This window comes from Toxorhynchites rutilus, chromosome 3 (assembly GCF_029784135.1).
Source record: "Toxorhynchites rutilus septentrionalis strain SRP chromosome 3, ASM2978413v1, whole genome shotgun sequence".
Taxonomy (NCBI): domain Eukaryota; kingdom Metazoa; phylum Arthropoda; class Insecta; order Diptera; family Culicidae; genus Toxorhynchites; species Toxorhynchites rutilus.
Window position 1 is genome coordinate 327,033,423 of NC_073746.1, and position 14,542 is coordinate 327,047,964.

Genomic DNA, 14,542 nt, shown 5'->3' on the forward strand with positions numbered 1-14,542 from the left:
AAATGGAGAATCGTCGTTGATTACAGAAAGCTCAATGCTAAAACTGTGGATGATAAATTCCCCATACCGAATATCACGGATATCCTAGATAAATTAGGGAGAAGTAAATATTTTACAACCCTAGATTTAGCTTCGGGATTCCACCAAATTCTGATGGAAAAAGACGATATTCAAAAAACTGCATTTTCAACTGAGAACGGCCACTACGAATATCTAAGAATGCCATTCGGGCTGAAAAACGCCCCGGCAACATTTCAGAGAACAATGAATGCTGTGCTGGTAGGCCTAGCCGGATTTATCTGCCTAGTGTATATGGACGATATCATTGTATTCAGCAGCAGTTTACAAGAACACTGCAACAACTTAAATAAAATTTTCGCTGCTCTTAAAAAAGCCAACTTAAAAATACAGCTCGACAAAAGTGAATTTTTGAAGAAAGAGGTCTCCTTCCTCGGTCACGTGGTGAATGAAGAAGGTGTAAAACCAAACCCAGAAAAAATTGAAGTTATCCAAAATTGGCCAATTCCCAAAACCGAGAAGGACATTAAATCCTTCTTAGGAACACTGGGATACTATAGAAAATTCATAAAGGATTTCAGCCGGATAACGAAACCGCTAACACAATGTCTTCGGAAAAATGAGAAAGTAGAACATACTCCAGAATTTCTAAAAGCATTCAACAAGTGCAAACAGATACTTTCTAGCAGCGCTATTCTAATACACCCAGATTTCGAAAAAACCTTCATATTGACAACAGATGCATCCAAATACGCAATAGGAGCTGTTCTCTCACAAGGTCCAATCGGAAGAGATAAACCTGTTGCTTTTGCATCGAGAACACTCAGTCAAACCGAAGAAAAGTACTCCACTATTGAGAAGGAGTTACTAGCTATTTATTGGGCAACCAAATATTTCCGACCGTACCTTTTCGGAAATAAATTCATTTTATACACAGATCACAAGCCGCTTACTTGCGCCGTGAACTTGAAAGATCCATCAAGTAAAATTGCCAGATGGATGATTGCTTTAATGGACTATTCCTACGATATAAGATATCGTGCCGGAAAACAAAATGTCGTTGCCGATGGCCTCTCTAGAATTCCCCAAAATTTAAATCTGAATGAAGAACAAAATGATTCTTCATCAGACGCTGCTACGCAACATTCGGCAGACACCGATGACTCGGAATTTATCGCATGTACCGAAAAACCGGTAAACACTTTTTCCAATCAGATCATTTTGAAAACAGATGGAACTGAGAGTGAGACCACCGGAGAACAAGTTTTTCCCAAAGTCCTAAGACACACGTTTACAAAAGTGAATTTTGGTGTACCAATATTACTAAGAATATTCAAAGAATTCATGGATCCTAAAAGAGTAAATTGCATTTACTGCCCAGAAAATCTCATCAACACCCTTCAAATTGTGTATAAAAACTATTTTTCTCGCGTCAAAACGTTTAAAGTAGTTATTTCACAAAAGTTCTTAATTGACTTAAAAACTGAAGAAGAACAGAATGAAGTCATAAATACAACACATACAAGAGCTCACAGAGGCATCGAAGAAAATCTGATGGCTATCAGCCAGAAATTCTACTTCCCGAACATGAAAAGGAAAGTTAGAACACACGTCACATTGTGCAATACGTGTAAAACTGCTAAATATGAGCGACATCCTTATAAATTGAACCTAGCCCAAACTCCAATACCTAAAAAGCCGCTAGACATAGTTCATGTTGATATATTCATATGTCAACCAAACACGTTCATATCCGTGGTAGACAAATTATCGAAGTTCGGAATGCTTTTTCCAATTAAATCGAGATCGATTCCTGACGTCCGTTCAGGACTGACAAAATTCTTCTCAACATATGGGATACCCAGACTTTTGGTCAGTGACAATGAACCAGCACTAAAGTCTGTTGAAGTAAGAGGCATGTTAGAAGAACTAGGAATTGAAACATATTTCACACCATCTAATAAAAGCGAAGTGAATGGAATCGTTGAACGATTTCACTCAACAATTGCAGAAATGTTTCGCTGTTGTAGATCGAAACATGAGGGATTAAGTAAGAAAGAGTTGTTTAGAGTCACTGTAGCACTTTATAACGACACTATTCACTCTTCAACCAAGATGCGACCCAAAGAAGTATTCTTTGGAATAAAAGAGGGAGAGGTGAGACCGAGTAACATTGAAGAAATTGTTAGGAAAAGGAATGAAATATACAATGAAGCAACATTAGCTCTCATTAAAAAACAAAAACAAGATTTACAGCACCACAACAAAAACAAGGAAGCTGACCCATCACTGGAAGTGGACGAAACTGTATACGTCGCGCGCCAAGGGGTCAAAAGTAAAACAAAGGATAAGTATAAACGATATCAAATCGCAAGAGATAACACAAAAACCTTCCAAGATCAGAATGGAAGAACGATACATAAAACAAAAATAAGACGTCAAAGAAAATGACGTCTCGAAACCCAAAGTAGTACTCACATATTTCTCTATTCCAGATTAGCCCTTGATGTTACAGCAGAAGTGACGATAACAGACCTCTCACGACATGATGGAATAATAGCATTTAGCGAGAGAGAAGCGAAGATTATCACATCTCAACATTTCCATCTCCACATCGTGGATTTGGAAAAGTTCGAAAGTAGTTTCACCAACCTCCAGTATACGTTACACCAGTTCGAACGACAAAATTTCACGAAACCATACCTTAAAACATTGGACATTAGGATGAAACAAATTTCCGACAATTACAAACAGTTGAAACCCATACACCGACAGAAACGAGGACTCTTAAACCCATTAGGAACGTTTATCAAATCATTGACCGGCAATTTAGACGACGACGATTTACAATTAATCCGACAAACGATAGAAAATTCAAAAACCAAAACCAACACACTTATTGACAACAACAACCGACAAATCAGAATCAATCAGGAATTCGAAGCTAAAATTAACAATTTAATTAGCCACGTAAATGAAAACCAAATTGAGGTTTTAAGAAGAATATCGAGAATTGCCAATAACGTAAACACAGAATATGAAAATCATTTAAAAGGAATAGTTCACGATCTATTTTTCAATCTAGATCTACTAAACAACCAACTAAGAGACATTTTTGAAATTGTACAACTATCGAAAATAGGGATTTTATCTAGGGCAATATTAAACAATAATGAAACAGAGTTTGTACTAGAAAAGTTAGAAGAACAAAATATTCACATTAACAATATTGACCAAATTTATGAATTTCTTAGTATAGAAACACATCATGAAAGTACAAAAATAATATTTGTGATCAAGATCCCAATATTTATGTCAGAAAAGTTCCAATATATTAGATTTGAAACATTACCAAGAAAAAACAGAATTATATCGACACCCTACAACTCAGCTGTTCTGAGTAAAACACTGACACTAGGAATAAATAACGAATGTACAATTGTTGAAAATTATAGAATTTGCCAAAGACAGGAGCTCACGAATTTAACAGGCGACGGTTGTATCGACAACGCATTAAGAGGAATCAACGCATCTTGCCCCTACGAGGAACATCGCATCGGAATGGACATTAAGCCTATCGACGACCACACGCTGATCGTGAGAAACGCTGATAAATCCGTTCTTCTGGATTCAAATTGCAACATCAAATCGAGACAGATAACGGGAACTCTACTGATCAAATATCCAAACTGCTCTGTTTCAATCAATGGAAGCAAATACGACGACAAGAGGACAATTAATCATCACGAGATCAGAACTATTTCAACAATTGGAGTGAACTTTCAGCCAACAGTAATCTTCAACCAACCTGATCTGCAACAAGTAAACCTGCTTAGAATTGAAAACCGAGACCACATCCATAAACTGCAAAGAGACCACATAACACTGCAACATACTACGATTGGATTCCTGATTCCACTCGCAGCCATGATCATAGGATTGGCAATCATGAGCCTGAAGAAACATATTGGAGTATACACCACACCACGAAATGTATCAACAGAGGTAAAACCCTATGCTAACACAAAAAGCATGACATCTTCCCTCTCCTCAGATCAAACCCAACAAGACAAATCACTAGAAAACCCAGCACAAACAACTTCAACGATACTCGCAGAAGTTCATCTATGCAACAATCAACAACAGCGGTTTCAATTCTAGCAGCCTCATCGAATTGTACCTCCGAAGAAAACAACTTAAGATTCGAGACGAATCTTCATTAGGGAGAGAGTAGTTAACACCCACATCCCCATGTACTACACGAACAGATCAACTAACCACCGAACAACAGCGGTGACCCACTTCCAATAGAGCTAACGCATCAGTTCTCCGGGCGACACATGAACAAACAGCGCATCATCATTGACGGCGCATCGACCTGAATATTTGCACCGTCAACATCATCGATACCAACGACCCATCGAAACATCGACCTATCGTTCGATACACAATCCTAAGGCTCAGCGCTTTGGCCAGGTCGAAGTCCACCACGATCGAGCTCACCGGAACCAAACTGGAGAATCAGCATAACCGTACGCCGCGTTAGGGAACTCAGCTCAGGCTAATTAGTAAGGAATAAAGTCAGTCATAATTCGATGTTCAAGTGAGGTAGTTCGTTTATAATTTTTTAAAAACCTTCCCAAAGGCCTAACTTCTTTAACTTATATATATATATATATATATATATATATATATATATATATATATATATATATATATATATATATATATATATATATATATATATATATATATATATATATATATATATATATATAATTCGGCCGAATACCCTACCACCGGATATCTGGCTATCCGGCCTCGAAGCTAATCGAATATCCATTGTCCAAGTTCCGGCCAAACCTCTTCCGTTTCATCAATAATTAAAATCATTTTCGTGAAATATTAGAAAATGCAAACTAGAGTGCCAATGAAAATAGTCATCTCGAGTTTTCGTACGGGACTTCTTGCAAAATGTTGTCACCCGCGAAAAAAATACCCTATGCAAAACTCCCCTATGAAAAAATACCCTATGAAATTTTTGCTTCAATCGATTTCGGCACTCCATAACAATTTTTATATTGAAGAAAATAATATATATCATGAAACAAACTATCGAACAATTGAAAAATCTCAACCCCTATCTTAACGGAAATACCCACTTCAGATTGGTCGAAATTGACGACACATGCGGCGGGTCCCTAATAGAGACATCAAAACCAAGCTGCCTGGGTGAATTCGGCATTGTAAATACATAAAAGTAGTGGGAGCTTTTGCTCCCACCGAAATGTGTTCCCTAACAGAGGCATCAAAATCAAGCTGCCTGGGGGAAATCGGCATCGCAAATACATGAAAGTCGGGGGCATTTTTATACTGCAAGTAAGGTGAGTGATACGATTAATTTTAGCAAATAAAATTTAATTTTTGAACTTTAATGTTGGTTGCTTTATGAAATTTCATATCTATGGACCGATCGTGTATTGTGGAAAATTCAGCACAAGTGTAAGTGTAAAATTGAATATGATAGTAGTTGTGTTAAAAATGACTTGATATATGAAATGATTTATTTCAATTTTCATAAATAAGAACCAAGGTGTGTTTCCGCTCCAGAACGGGTCGTTTGGTTTAGGCTGTCTGATTTGTTGTGTTCATTTACATCCAAGGAAAGTTTATACGGCGAGAACAATTGGAACAAAGAAAATAAATCAGAAAAAGTGATTGCTCTACATATAGTATTAGGTGTTGTTAGTCCAATTAAAATTCGCATTGGGTTGAACAAACACTCAAAAAGTAAAATAAAGGGTGTGTCACATCAAATTGCATCACGGAAAAAACGCTGTGGAAATTTAATTTTTAGGAATTATATCTTCAGCTTTCGCTTTTAATCAGATAAGAGTGTATAGATCACGTTGGCCATGCTTCACTGTCAATTTTTCGAAAATTTGGAAAAATGTCGTCGAACGAAAAAGAGTGTCGTGAATTAATCCTGTGCACTCATGTGCACTTGCACTGTGTTCACGCGTATTCTAGAGCTTGCCACTCAGAATACATTCGAGGCGTGTTATTTGGCATAGAAATCTCAACTAAGTACTAATAAAAATGACGCAAGTAATACTACGTTGAGACGGCGAAGTTCCTCTAGGAACGTTAGTGCCATCGAAGAAGAAGAAGACTCATTTCGAGAATCCGGAGTTGTCACATCGGGACATCGGTAAGATGCTGGGAATCGTCCAATCCACGGTCAGCAGAGTACTAAAACGACACTTCGAGAACCTAACCATCGACCGAAAGGTGAAGAACGGCAAAAATGGATGCTCCGTCAGTGAAAAAGATCACAAGCGCGTAGTTAAGCAGTTTAGACGTGATCCGAGAAGTTCGGTCCGGGATGTCGCCAATAAGCTGAATTTGTCAAGATCATTCGTCCAGCGGACCAAGCAGCGGGAGGGTCTGCGTACATACGAGGTTCAGAAGGCTCCTAACCGTGACGAAAGGCAAAACATGGTGGGGAAGACGCGAGCCCGGAAGCTGTACACCGAAATGCTGACGAAGCCGCATTGCCTGGTAATGGACGACGAAACCTACGTCAAAGCGGACTTTCGTCAGCTGCCGGGCCTGTTGTTCTTCTCCGCAGAGGACAAATTCAGCGTTCCGGAGGAGATTCGCAAGCAGAAACTATCCAAGTTTGCCAAAAAGTACATGGTGTGACAAGCGATCTGCTCTTGCGGAAAGCGGAGCGCCCCTTTCGTGATGACCGGCACGGTAAACGGGCAGGTTTACCTTAAGGAGTGCCTACAGAAGCGCTTACTACCACTATTGAAGCAGCACGAGGGCCCGACCATCTTCTGGCCGGATCTCGCTTCGTGCCACTATTCAAAGGACGTGTTGGAGTGGTACGAAGCCAACGGGGTCACCTTCGTGCCAAAGGAAATGAACCCGCCCAACGCGCCGGAGCTTCGCCCAATAGAGAAATATTGGGCGATTATGAAGCAGGCCCTCCGGAAGAACCCAAAAGTGGTCAAATCGGATGCGGACTTCAAGAGAAAATTGATTTCTGTTTAAAAAAAACTACAACCTAACGTTGTACAGAACCTTATGGACGGGGTAAAGAGGAAGGTGCGAGCATACGGGCTTGGGCTCGAAGTATGAATAAAAAGAAAATGCCAAAAGTTGTTTAATAGTTTTTATTTTACTGTCTAAAATTTTTTAAAGGATCGGTCTACTGGGCGAATTTCTACAGCTTTTTTTCCGTGATGCAATTTGATGTGACACACCCTTTATTATAAAAGAAAATTACCTTTCCCATTTCAAATATGTTTTCTCTATATTAAAGTAAAATGTTTTTACTGATGAGAAAAATTGATAATTGTGTTCGGTATTGGTAATTATCTTATACCGTTCTGAATCATATTTCGGACGCTTAAGGCATATGATGCAGAAAACAGATCTAAACTTTATGCACAGGTATTATTTGGTTGATATTTTTAATAAATTAGTTCAATATGCTATTAAGCTTTCTACTTTGGTACCTATTTGATTGAAAACATAAAAAAATCATCGAATAAAATGCTTTTCAAATGAAGCGAAAAAGAATCAAATTTCGGACACTAATTAAAATTTCGGACACTTTATTTTGTAATTTTTTGGACGAAAATTATATTACACTTGATTATATTTTATAGTCAACTGCGAAACACTTACCAAGCAATCACAGTAAACTGTTAACAATGATGAGAACTGATGAAACACGGGAGAAATTTAAATATTTATGAACGGGTAAATTCTACGTGCTCACGCTAAGGAAACTTCGAACACAAACGATAATTAATAGTGTTGTCATATTTTTGCCGATTATGTTATAATTCAAATGTAGTTCTCATGTGAAATGATAGAGAAACCAAGGGATTACTCTAAAGAAACAATTGTGATAATAATTTGATAGTTACATAATCAGTGCATTAAGCATTCCAAAATATTAGAACAAAGGTGAGTTTTTTTTTCTTTATTTCATCCATACATAACACAGGAGGCATCTCGTCTAGGATCAAAGAGGGCGGTTTCCATCATATCTCGTTCCACTTCCGTATCTTTTATCTGATACGCACCAACCAACGACTGTTTACGATCCTTCAGTCATCATCACTCGGTAAACACTGGTAGAGTGAACAAACAATACTTAACAATCAAACAAAACGGTCCTTTTCAGGAGGCCACCAAATCATTACCAAAGTGTTTAACGATGTAATTCTTCAAACATATCCAAAATCAACAGACAGCCGAACCGAATCCTAAGTTAACTATGCGGTTGTGTCTCGGACACAACTCTCCTGTGACTTTTTTAAAACTCCGATTTGATGTCAAGAAAGAATAGTGTTTTACGGTTTTCAAGAAACTTAACTTTGGCGTCTTAGTTCGATTGAGCTGAAATTTTGCATTGGGTGATTTTTCGCGGGAATCAACATTTTGAAGGAAGTTCCGTTCGAAAATTTTGAAGGTCACTTTTTTCACATACATTCATTGGCACTCTAATGCTAATCATTGTTTCGTTGGTAGCCAACACCATGCAAGAAGAAAACTCCGTCACTTTCGAAGATCCAACTTTTGGTAGAAATGAATTGGCGGAAGTGTGGTACTAAAGAAAAATCTGTTCTGAAATCAATTCAGATTTCGAATCGGGTGAATTACTTTGGTTAGGCCTATACCGATGGTTCTAGCAATGTTTGATAATAAATCTAGATTTCAAAAAATGGTCTTACAACGTGCTTCGAACACCAAAGACGTTCATGGATATGTTCCCGCCGGTAACGACCTGCCGGAACCATTGCTGGATGTGTTTGATTCAATCATCAAAATTCTTTTTTTTTGTTAAATGGTCAACCAAAAATGTGCCTCATCACTAAAAACAATTTTGCGATAAAACAAAAATTGTGAAATTATTTGTCGCTTAATCACATCCACGACGCGGAAAATCTGATTTCTCAGAAAGCTGGTTGGATCGCATTCGAGCGTAACGCCTCCGAAGTTAGCATACCTAAAAACCTTCCAATGGTCTGGTTGACTAATTTCCCTTCCACGGAATTTTACCCTTAGCGTTTCTCAACGTTCAACTGAACGGAACGCCGTTTGCTTTATGTTTTTTTTCACTGAATTCATGTCACATCAAAATTCTAAAAAAACACTGACACTTGGGAAAACTTTTCTCGGCCGAGTGATTCATGGACCATTATGAATTCCCAATAGCAAGGAAATTGTTTCTTTACAACTGAGATGAATAACATCCAGCCATCCGAAAAGGTTGGTTCTGCTCGATAAACTCAGGAAAATGGGTTTTATCAAATTGTAAATATCGAGCGGCTTACGATGAGCTTTAATTCTTATTTAAATGTTTCTTATATTCTCATATACATTATTCTTCGATTCGTAGGTCTTGTAGGCTGAAATCGAATATGAATATAGTAAACTCAGATGGGATGATAAGGAAATATACATTCATACACTCTTTCTTACCCATATCGTGAAGCGTGAAGCAGAGAAGACTACAAAATCGGAACGCTGAACACCGGCAGAATGATTAAACCGACAGCCGTTAAGCTTAACGGCATTTGCATGCTCATTTCCCATTTTATTAAAACATCCCGCCATAACAGTAACATTTAATCTCCGGACCATTTCACGGTTGCACGTTCCATTCGGAGGCACCTGGTCTCTTCTCCGGTTTGTCTGTACTTTATATCGCATCAGCCGATCAACATCCTGTCGTGAAATCCCTTGCGTAATTTCGACGATGCTGTTTCGAGGGCACGTCACACAAGCTGACACTTGAGCCGTGTCACGAGATTCTCATTGAAGCCGCAATCATATCAATTAATGTTTAATTAAAATCAACTCGCAAACTGAATTTATATATTTTTTTCTCTGTTCTCTTTCTCATTTTATCTCACTCGCAGTGCCTCCGCTATTCGTCGCCATCCAGGGTCTGCAGGATACACTGACGGCAGGGATCAAGACACAAGTATCCTGCCACACGGCTGGAAGCCGCCCTGCACCAAGCATCGTGTGGAGCAAAGGCACCTCCATCATTCGGGGCTCGTCACAAACGGTAAGCTTGAGGCTTCGCCACCGGAAGCGCAAATCATTATATTCGAAGCGTAATTAATTAAAGCACTGGCGAAACTTTTTCCAACGGCGATTTCAGACGGATGTTAAAATAATGTATTGTCATTATCTCTTAAATTCGATCCACGAAAAAAAAATCACAGGAATGCCCGGTCTTCCAATGGAAGCAGAGTCAGAGTTAATTTAAATGATCTCGACTATTTGTCTGAGATTTCATTCCATCGTCAATGTTCGCACATCCCTTCTAAACCAATTTACAAATTACCCGGAACCAACCCTTGTCCCTCTTTTGTGGTCAAGATAATCCATTGAAGGGGAGACAACCGACAACGGACCATCGTCAGTCTCTAATTAATTAAGCAAATATTTTCGATCCAGTCGCTCTGACATTGGACGCAAAGTAATTATAATTGCTCCTTTTTGACCTTTTCCGTCTCGTCCCTCAATTGAACAGACATCTAATGACGGGAACGTGACTGTTTCGGAGTTGGTGTTCGTGCCCGGACCGGAAGATAATGAAAAATCAATTACATGCTCAATTAGCTATAACGAATTCGGGGGACCAGCGATCTATCTCAAAGATTCCCGTGTGCTGGATGTCAGACGTGAGTATATGTGACCCACTTATCGGGCAATTTTCAACCCGTTTTACCATCGTTATCGTTCGTTCTCGTTTTCCCGCTAACGCACAGATGTTCCCGTGATTTCGCTATCACTTGGGGCTCCGCTGAATTCCCAGAACCTGATGGAGGGTTCAGACGTGTATTTGGAGTGTGACATCAAGGCGAACCCACCGGCAAAGAAGATCGAATGGTTCCACAACGTGAGTGTTTTTGAGTGAAAGTTACAGGTCGTTTAAATTGAACTGAATATAGAACACGAAAGCGATGAAATCAAATTAGGCCACGCAATTATGCAGATGCCGAACGAATGGAATCAGAAAATGATAAACCGAACTGAAATTATTGGAAAAACAATACTGCCAAGAATGAAGGGAGAAGTTTCCTCCTCATAGCTAAAATCCATCCTCACGAAAACACAATCAATGTCAGTTTCAATTAGCCACATCAACGAAGCGATGGTGTGTCCAAAAAAAGAGAAATTCAACCCAATTCCCCTTTTGTTATGCCGCTCCCATTCCATTCAGCGGACCGAACTTTTCGAATTTCCCCGCAGAACAAAAACAAAATGTGATGATGAAACAAGTTGAATTATATTTATGTTCCCCTCAGACCCGGACGGACAAAGTTTCCATCCCACAGGACACCATTCCATACCCGCCACGGGCCCTATCAAAAACATCCAGAGGAAAAATTGGCCCATATTTTCCACTGCGAAAATCCTGATCCTCATCCTCCGACCCTCCTGCGCATTTTCGTCTTCCCTGATCCCACGACCATTCCGGTTGGCCGCACATTATAATTCAAATTTAATTCCAGAACAAAGTGCTACAACCAGCGCGCGGCGTAATCATCTCCAATCAGACGCTGGTGCTGCAGAGCATCACGAAGGCGACCCACGGCGAGTACATGTGCAGGGCGGCCAACACGCTCGGAACCGTCAACAGCAATCAGCTCTATTTGGATATCAAATGTAATTATTCCCAATCGCATGTGCTATCCCCCTCTCTTGCGCTTCCGCGTCCCTTTTCTCGTTTATTCTCTCACCCACCCACAAACTTCCGGCATTCCGCGAAATGATATTAATCAAACATTCATACGTTGCACATTTATTTGTTGTTATTTGTTTACATTAACTGTGGCTCTATAGGGCACATGGTGATTGCCATTGATAGTGTTAATGTTTCATTTCTCCATTCGGTGGCATCGTGTGAATGACTATCGTTACTTTTCAATGGGGCCGTTTTGTTCGACAATGGGATCTCAAAGCGAACGCATGGTATTTTTTTTCAAACCGTTGACTTTTTCAACACATTAGCCGGAACAAGAGAAACCCTTTCTGTGAAGTTTCCTTTCGATTTGTTGGAGAAATGAATGCGCTCCAGTGTCTCTCTTCTCTGCCTCTGGGGAATTGTACTTACGACATAACATTTTTCTGATGAAACAATCTTAAAAATAATTTGTTTCCAAATTCAAATCTCTCACTACTTCAAGGATAACCGCTTATCAGGACATGGCTTCGGTGGCTGTGTTTTAAGTCAGTGCGAACGATACAGGTCAATTTATTCGTAGCAAATCAGCAAATTGCCCATTTAAAGCTTAATTTTACTATGAATTCCTAGTACTTCTACCAGAACTCGTCATTACAATATACATTAATTTCATACACAACTAGCTGACCCGGCAAACTTCGTCCCGCCCAAAATTTGTTTTTTGTTATCAATATCTTCAAACATTCACGTTTTCTTCTTATGAGCAAGTTCTTGGGTCCAATCGTAGAACTGTTCATTGATTGATCTTCTAATCGACCCCGTTGAATTTACCTTTTACTATAAAATTCCAAGTATTTATAACAAAACTCATCATTATAATATCAGATTATTTTCAGACACAATTCTAGTTCAAGATTTTTCAACCACTTGCAAATAACATGTTTCTCCGTTACATGGAATAAATGTTTTATACAGAAAATATGATAGAATAAAGACATCCCTAAATCGGACAATTTTTTTTCTCGAGGTCTGCTCTTATCAACACATCCGGCGATCCTTTTTTTTTTTGGTATAGATAGAAGACGATATAAGAGTGCGTTTCATCGCATAAAAATCCATTCCCAGTTTCGAACAAAGATCAATTTCGCTAGCGCAAACATCAAATGTACTAACTGCACTTGTCACTATGCAATTGTAGAACACATGGAAATTTAACTTTCCGAATTTCAGAATTTTCCGGAAATTTTCAATTGTCATGTTTAGTTGGAATATTTTTGGTTGAAATATGTGTAATATATTTATGGGACTCCCTCTCCGTTCCAGAGGAGGGAGGGGTGTCATACCGTTATAGAAACATTTCTCATACCCTAAAACCCTCACATCCCAAATTGTGCTTGATTAGTTCGGGAGTTATGCAGAAGTTTGTGTTTCGTTTGTATGGCAGCCCCCCTTAGAGAGGGCCCCGTAAAACCTTCACATGTCAAATGTGGCTCCATTTGCTTGATTAGTTTTCGAGTTATGCAGAAATTTGTGTTTCATTTGTATGCAGCCCACCCTTAGAGAGCGGGAGGAGTGTCTAACCACCATAGAAATATTTATTGCATCCTAAAACCTCCACATGCCAAATTTGGTTTCGTACAAATGAAACACACATGTTTCTCTGTATATATATTTGATACAGGAGGGGTGGTATTTGGTGTGGTTGCATATACATGAAATAAGGAAAAACATGTTTTATATGCCAAATGACTTATGCATAAAACGTCGAGATGTTATCTTTGAAAAAAAATTTGGCAGAAAATCGACCTTCTGAGACTTAGCTTGAGTGGCAAGGAATGTATGGAGAGAAAAAATCATTATCAAATTCAAAGAACCGATCATGTACATTTTGTTTATTGGGTTATTGGACCAAAAAGGAGTGCCTGAAAGCACTCGAAGTTTTGATAACTAAGTCCCAGAAGGTCAATTTTCGGTCAAACAATTTTTTCGAGATAACGACGCTTTTTATCTAAGTTGCATTAGAGTGACCATAAAAAACGTTTTGTTTTTGCTTCAACTTTTATGTTTCAAATCATACATCAAAGCTGCCTTCGTACGACTGTTAGAGATATTCAAGACCAACATTTTACAATGCAGAACTTGTCAGTGTCTTAATCCTACTCAAAGTCATTGATAGGTTTTCACCCAAAAACTCATGATCTGAATTTCAATTTACTCAAACACAAAAAAATAACATAGTTTTGAAAGTCACACATTACGTAGAGTGAAATAAGCTCTTTCAAATTGTGCCAATAAACTTCGTTTATGTTTTCCCCAAAACGAATGACAAACAAATGAAGAGAGCGTATTTTTTAGGAAGAAATATCAATAACTTTCAATATATATTTTTTTTATCTTTGCTTATTTTTCGTCGGCTTATTTCCGCCACTTTAGTGCCAATCACCGACATCAGGGAGGCGACTCCACCTGTTGCTATCAGACTCAACAACTCATGAGTCGGGCCAACTTCTTTTACTTCCCTTCCGAAGAAAGACGTAACCAGAGATTTTTCGCTTCAGAAAATCCCAACGACGCCAGCTGGGATTGAACCCAGGCCGATCGGATTGTGAGGCTGTTACGCTAACCACACTACCACTGGCGCCGTCGAGTTTCGATATTGACAAGACTTATTTTAGAAGTCCAATCTCAAATGGTGGAAGACTAGAAATAGAAAAGTTATTACTATTAAAGAAAATTTTTTAAGAAGCTAATTTTGACGGTATGTTAAAAATGTTTATTTCGCTAGAGCGTTTATTTAAA

At 38.8% G+C, this 14,542-nt stretch overlaps 1 protein-coding gene across 2 annotated transcripts in view; it reads left to right on the forward strand.

The window, feature by feature from the left end:
• The window catches only part of LOC129774711 (uncharacterized), a 224,388-nt gene that overhangs the window by 177,159 nt on the left and 32,687 nt on the right, over positions 1-14,542 (forward strand). For both annotated transcript variants that reach the window (XM_055778592.1, XM_055778593.1), the window contains exons 8-11: positions 9,963-10,114; positions 10,586-10,736; positions 10,824-10,954; positions 11,571-11,724. In XM_055778592.1, coding sequence (XP_055634567.1) covers positions 9,963-10,114; positions 10,586-10,736; positions 10,824-10,954; positions 11,571-11,724 — 588 coding nt within the window. The remainder of the gene's footprint in view (positions 1-9,962; positions 10,115-10,585; positions 10,737-10,823; positions 10,955-11,570; positions 11,725-14,542) is intronic.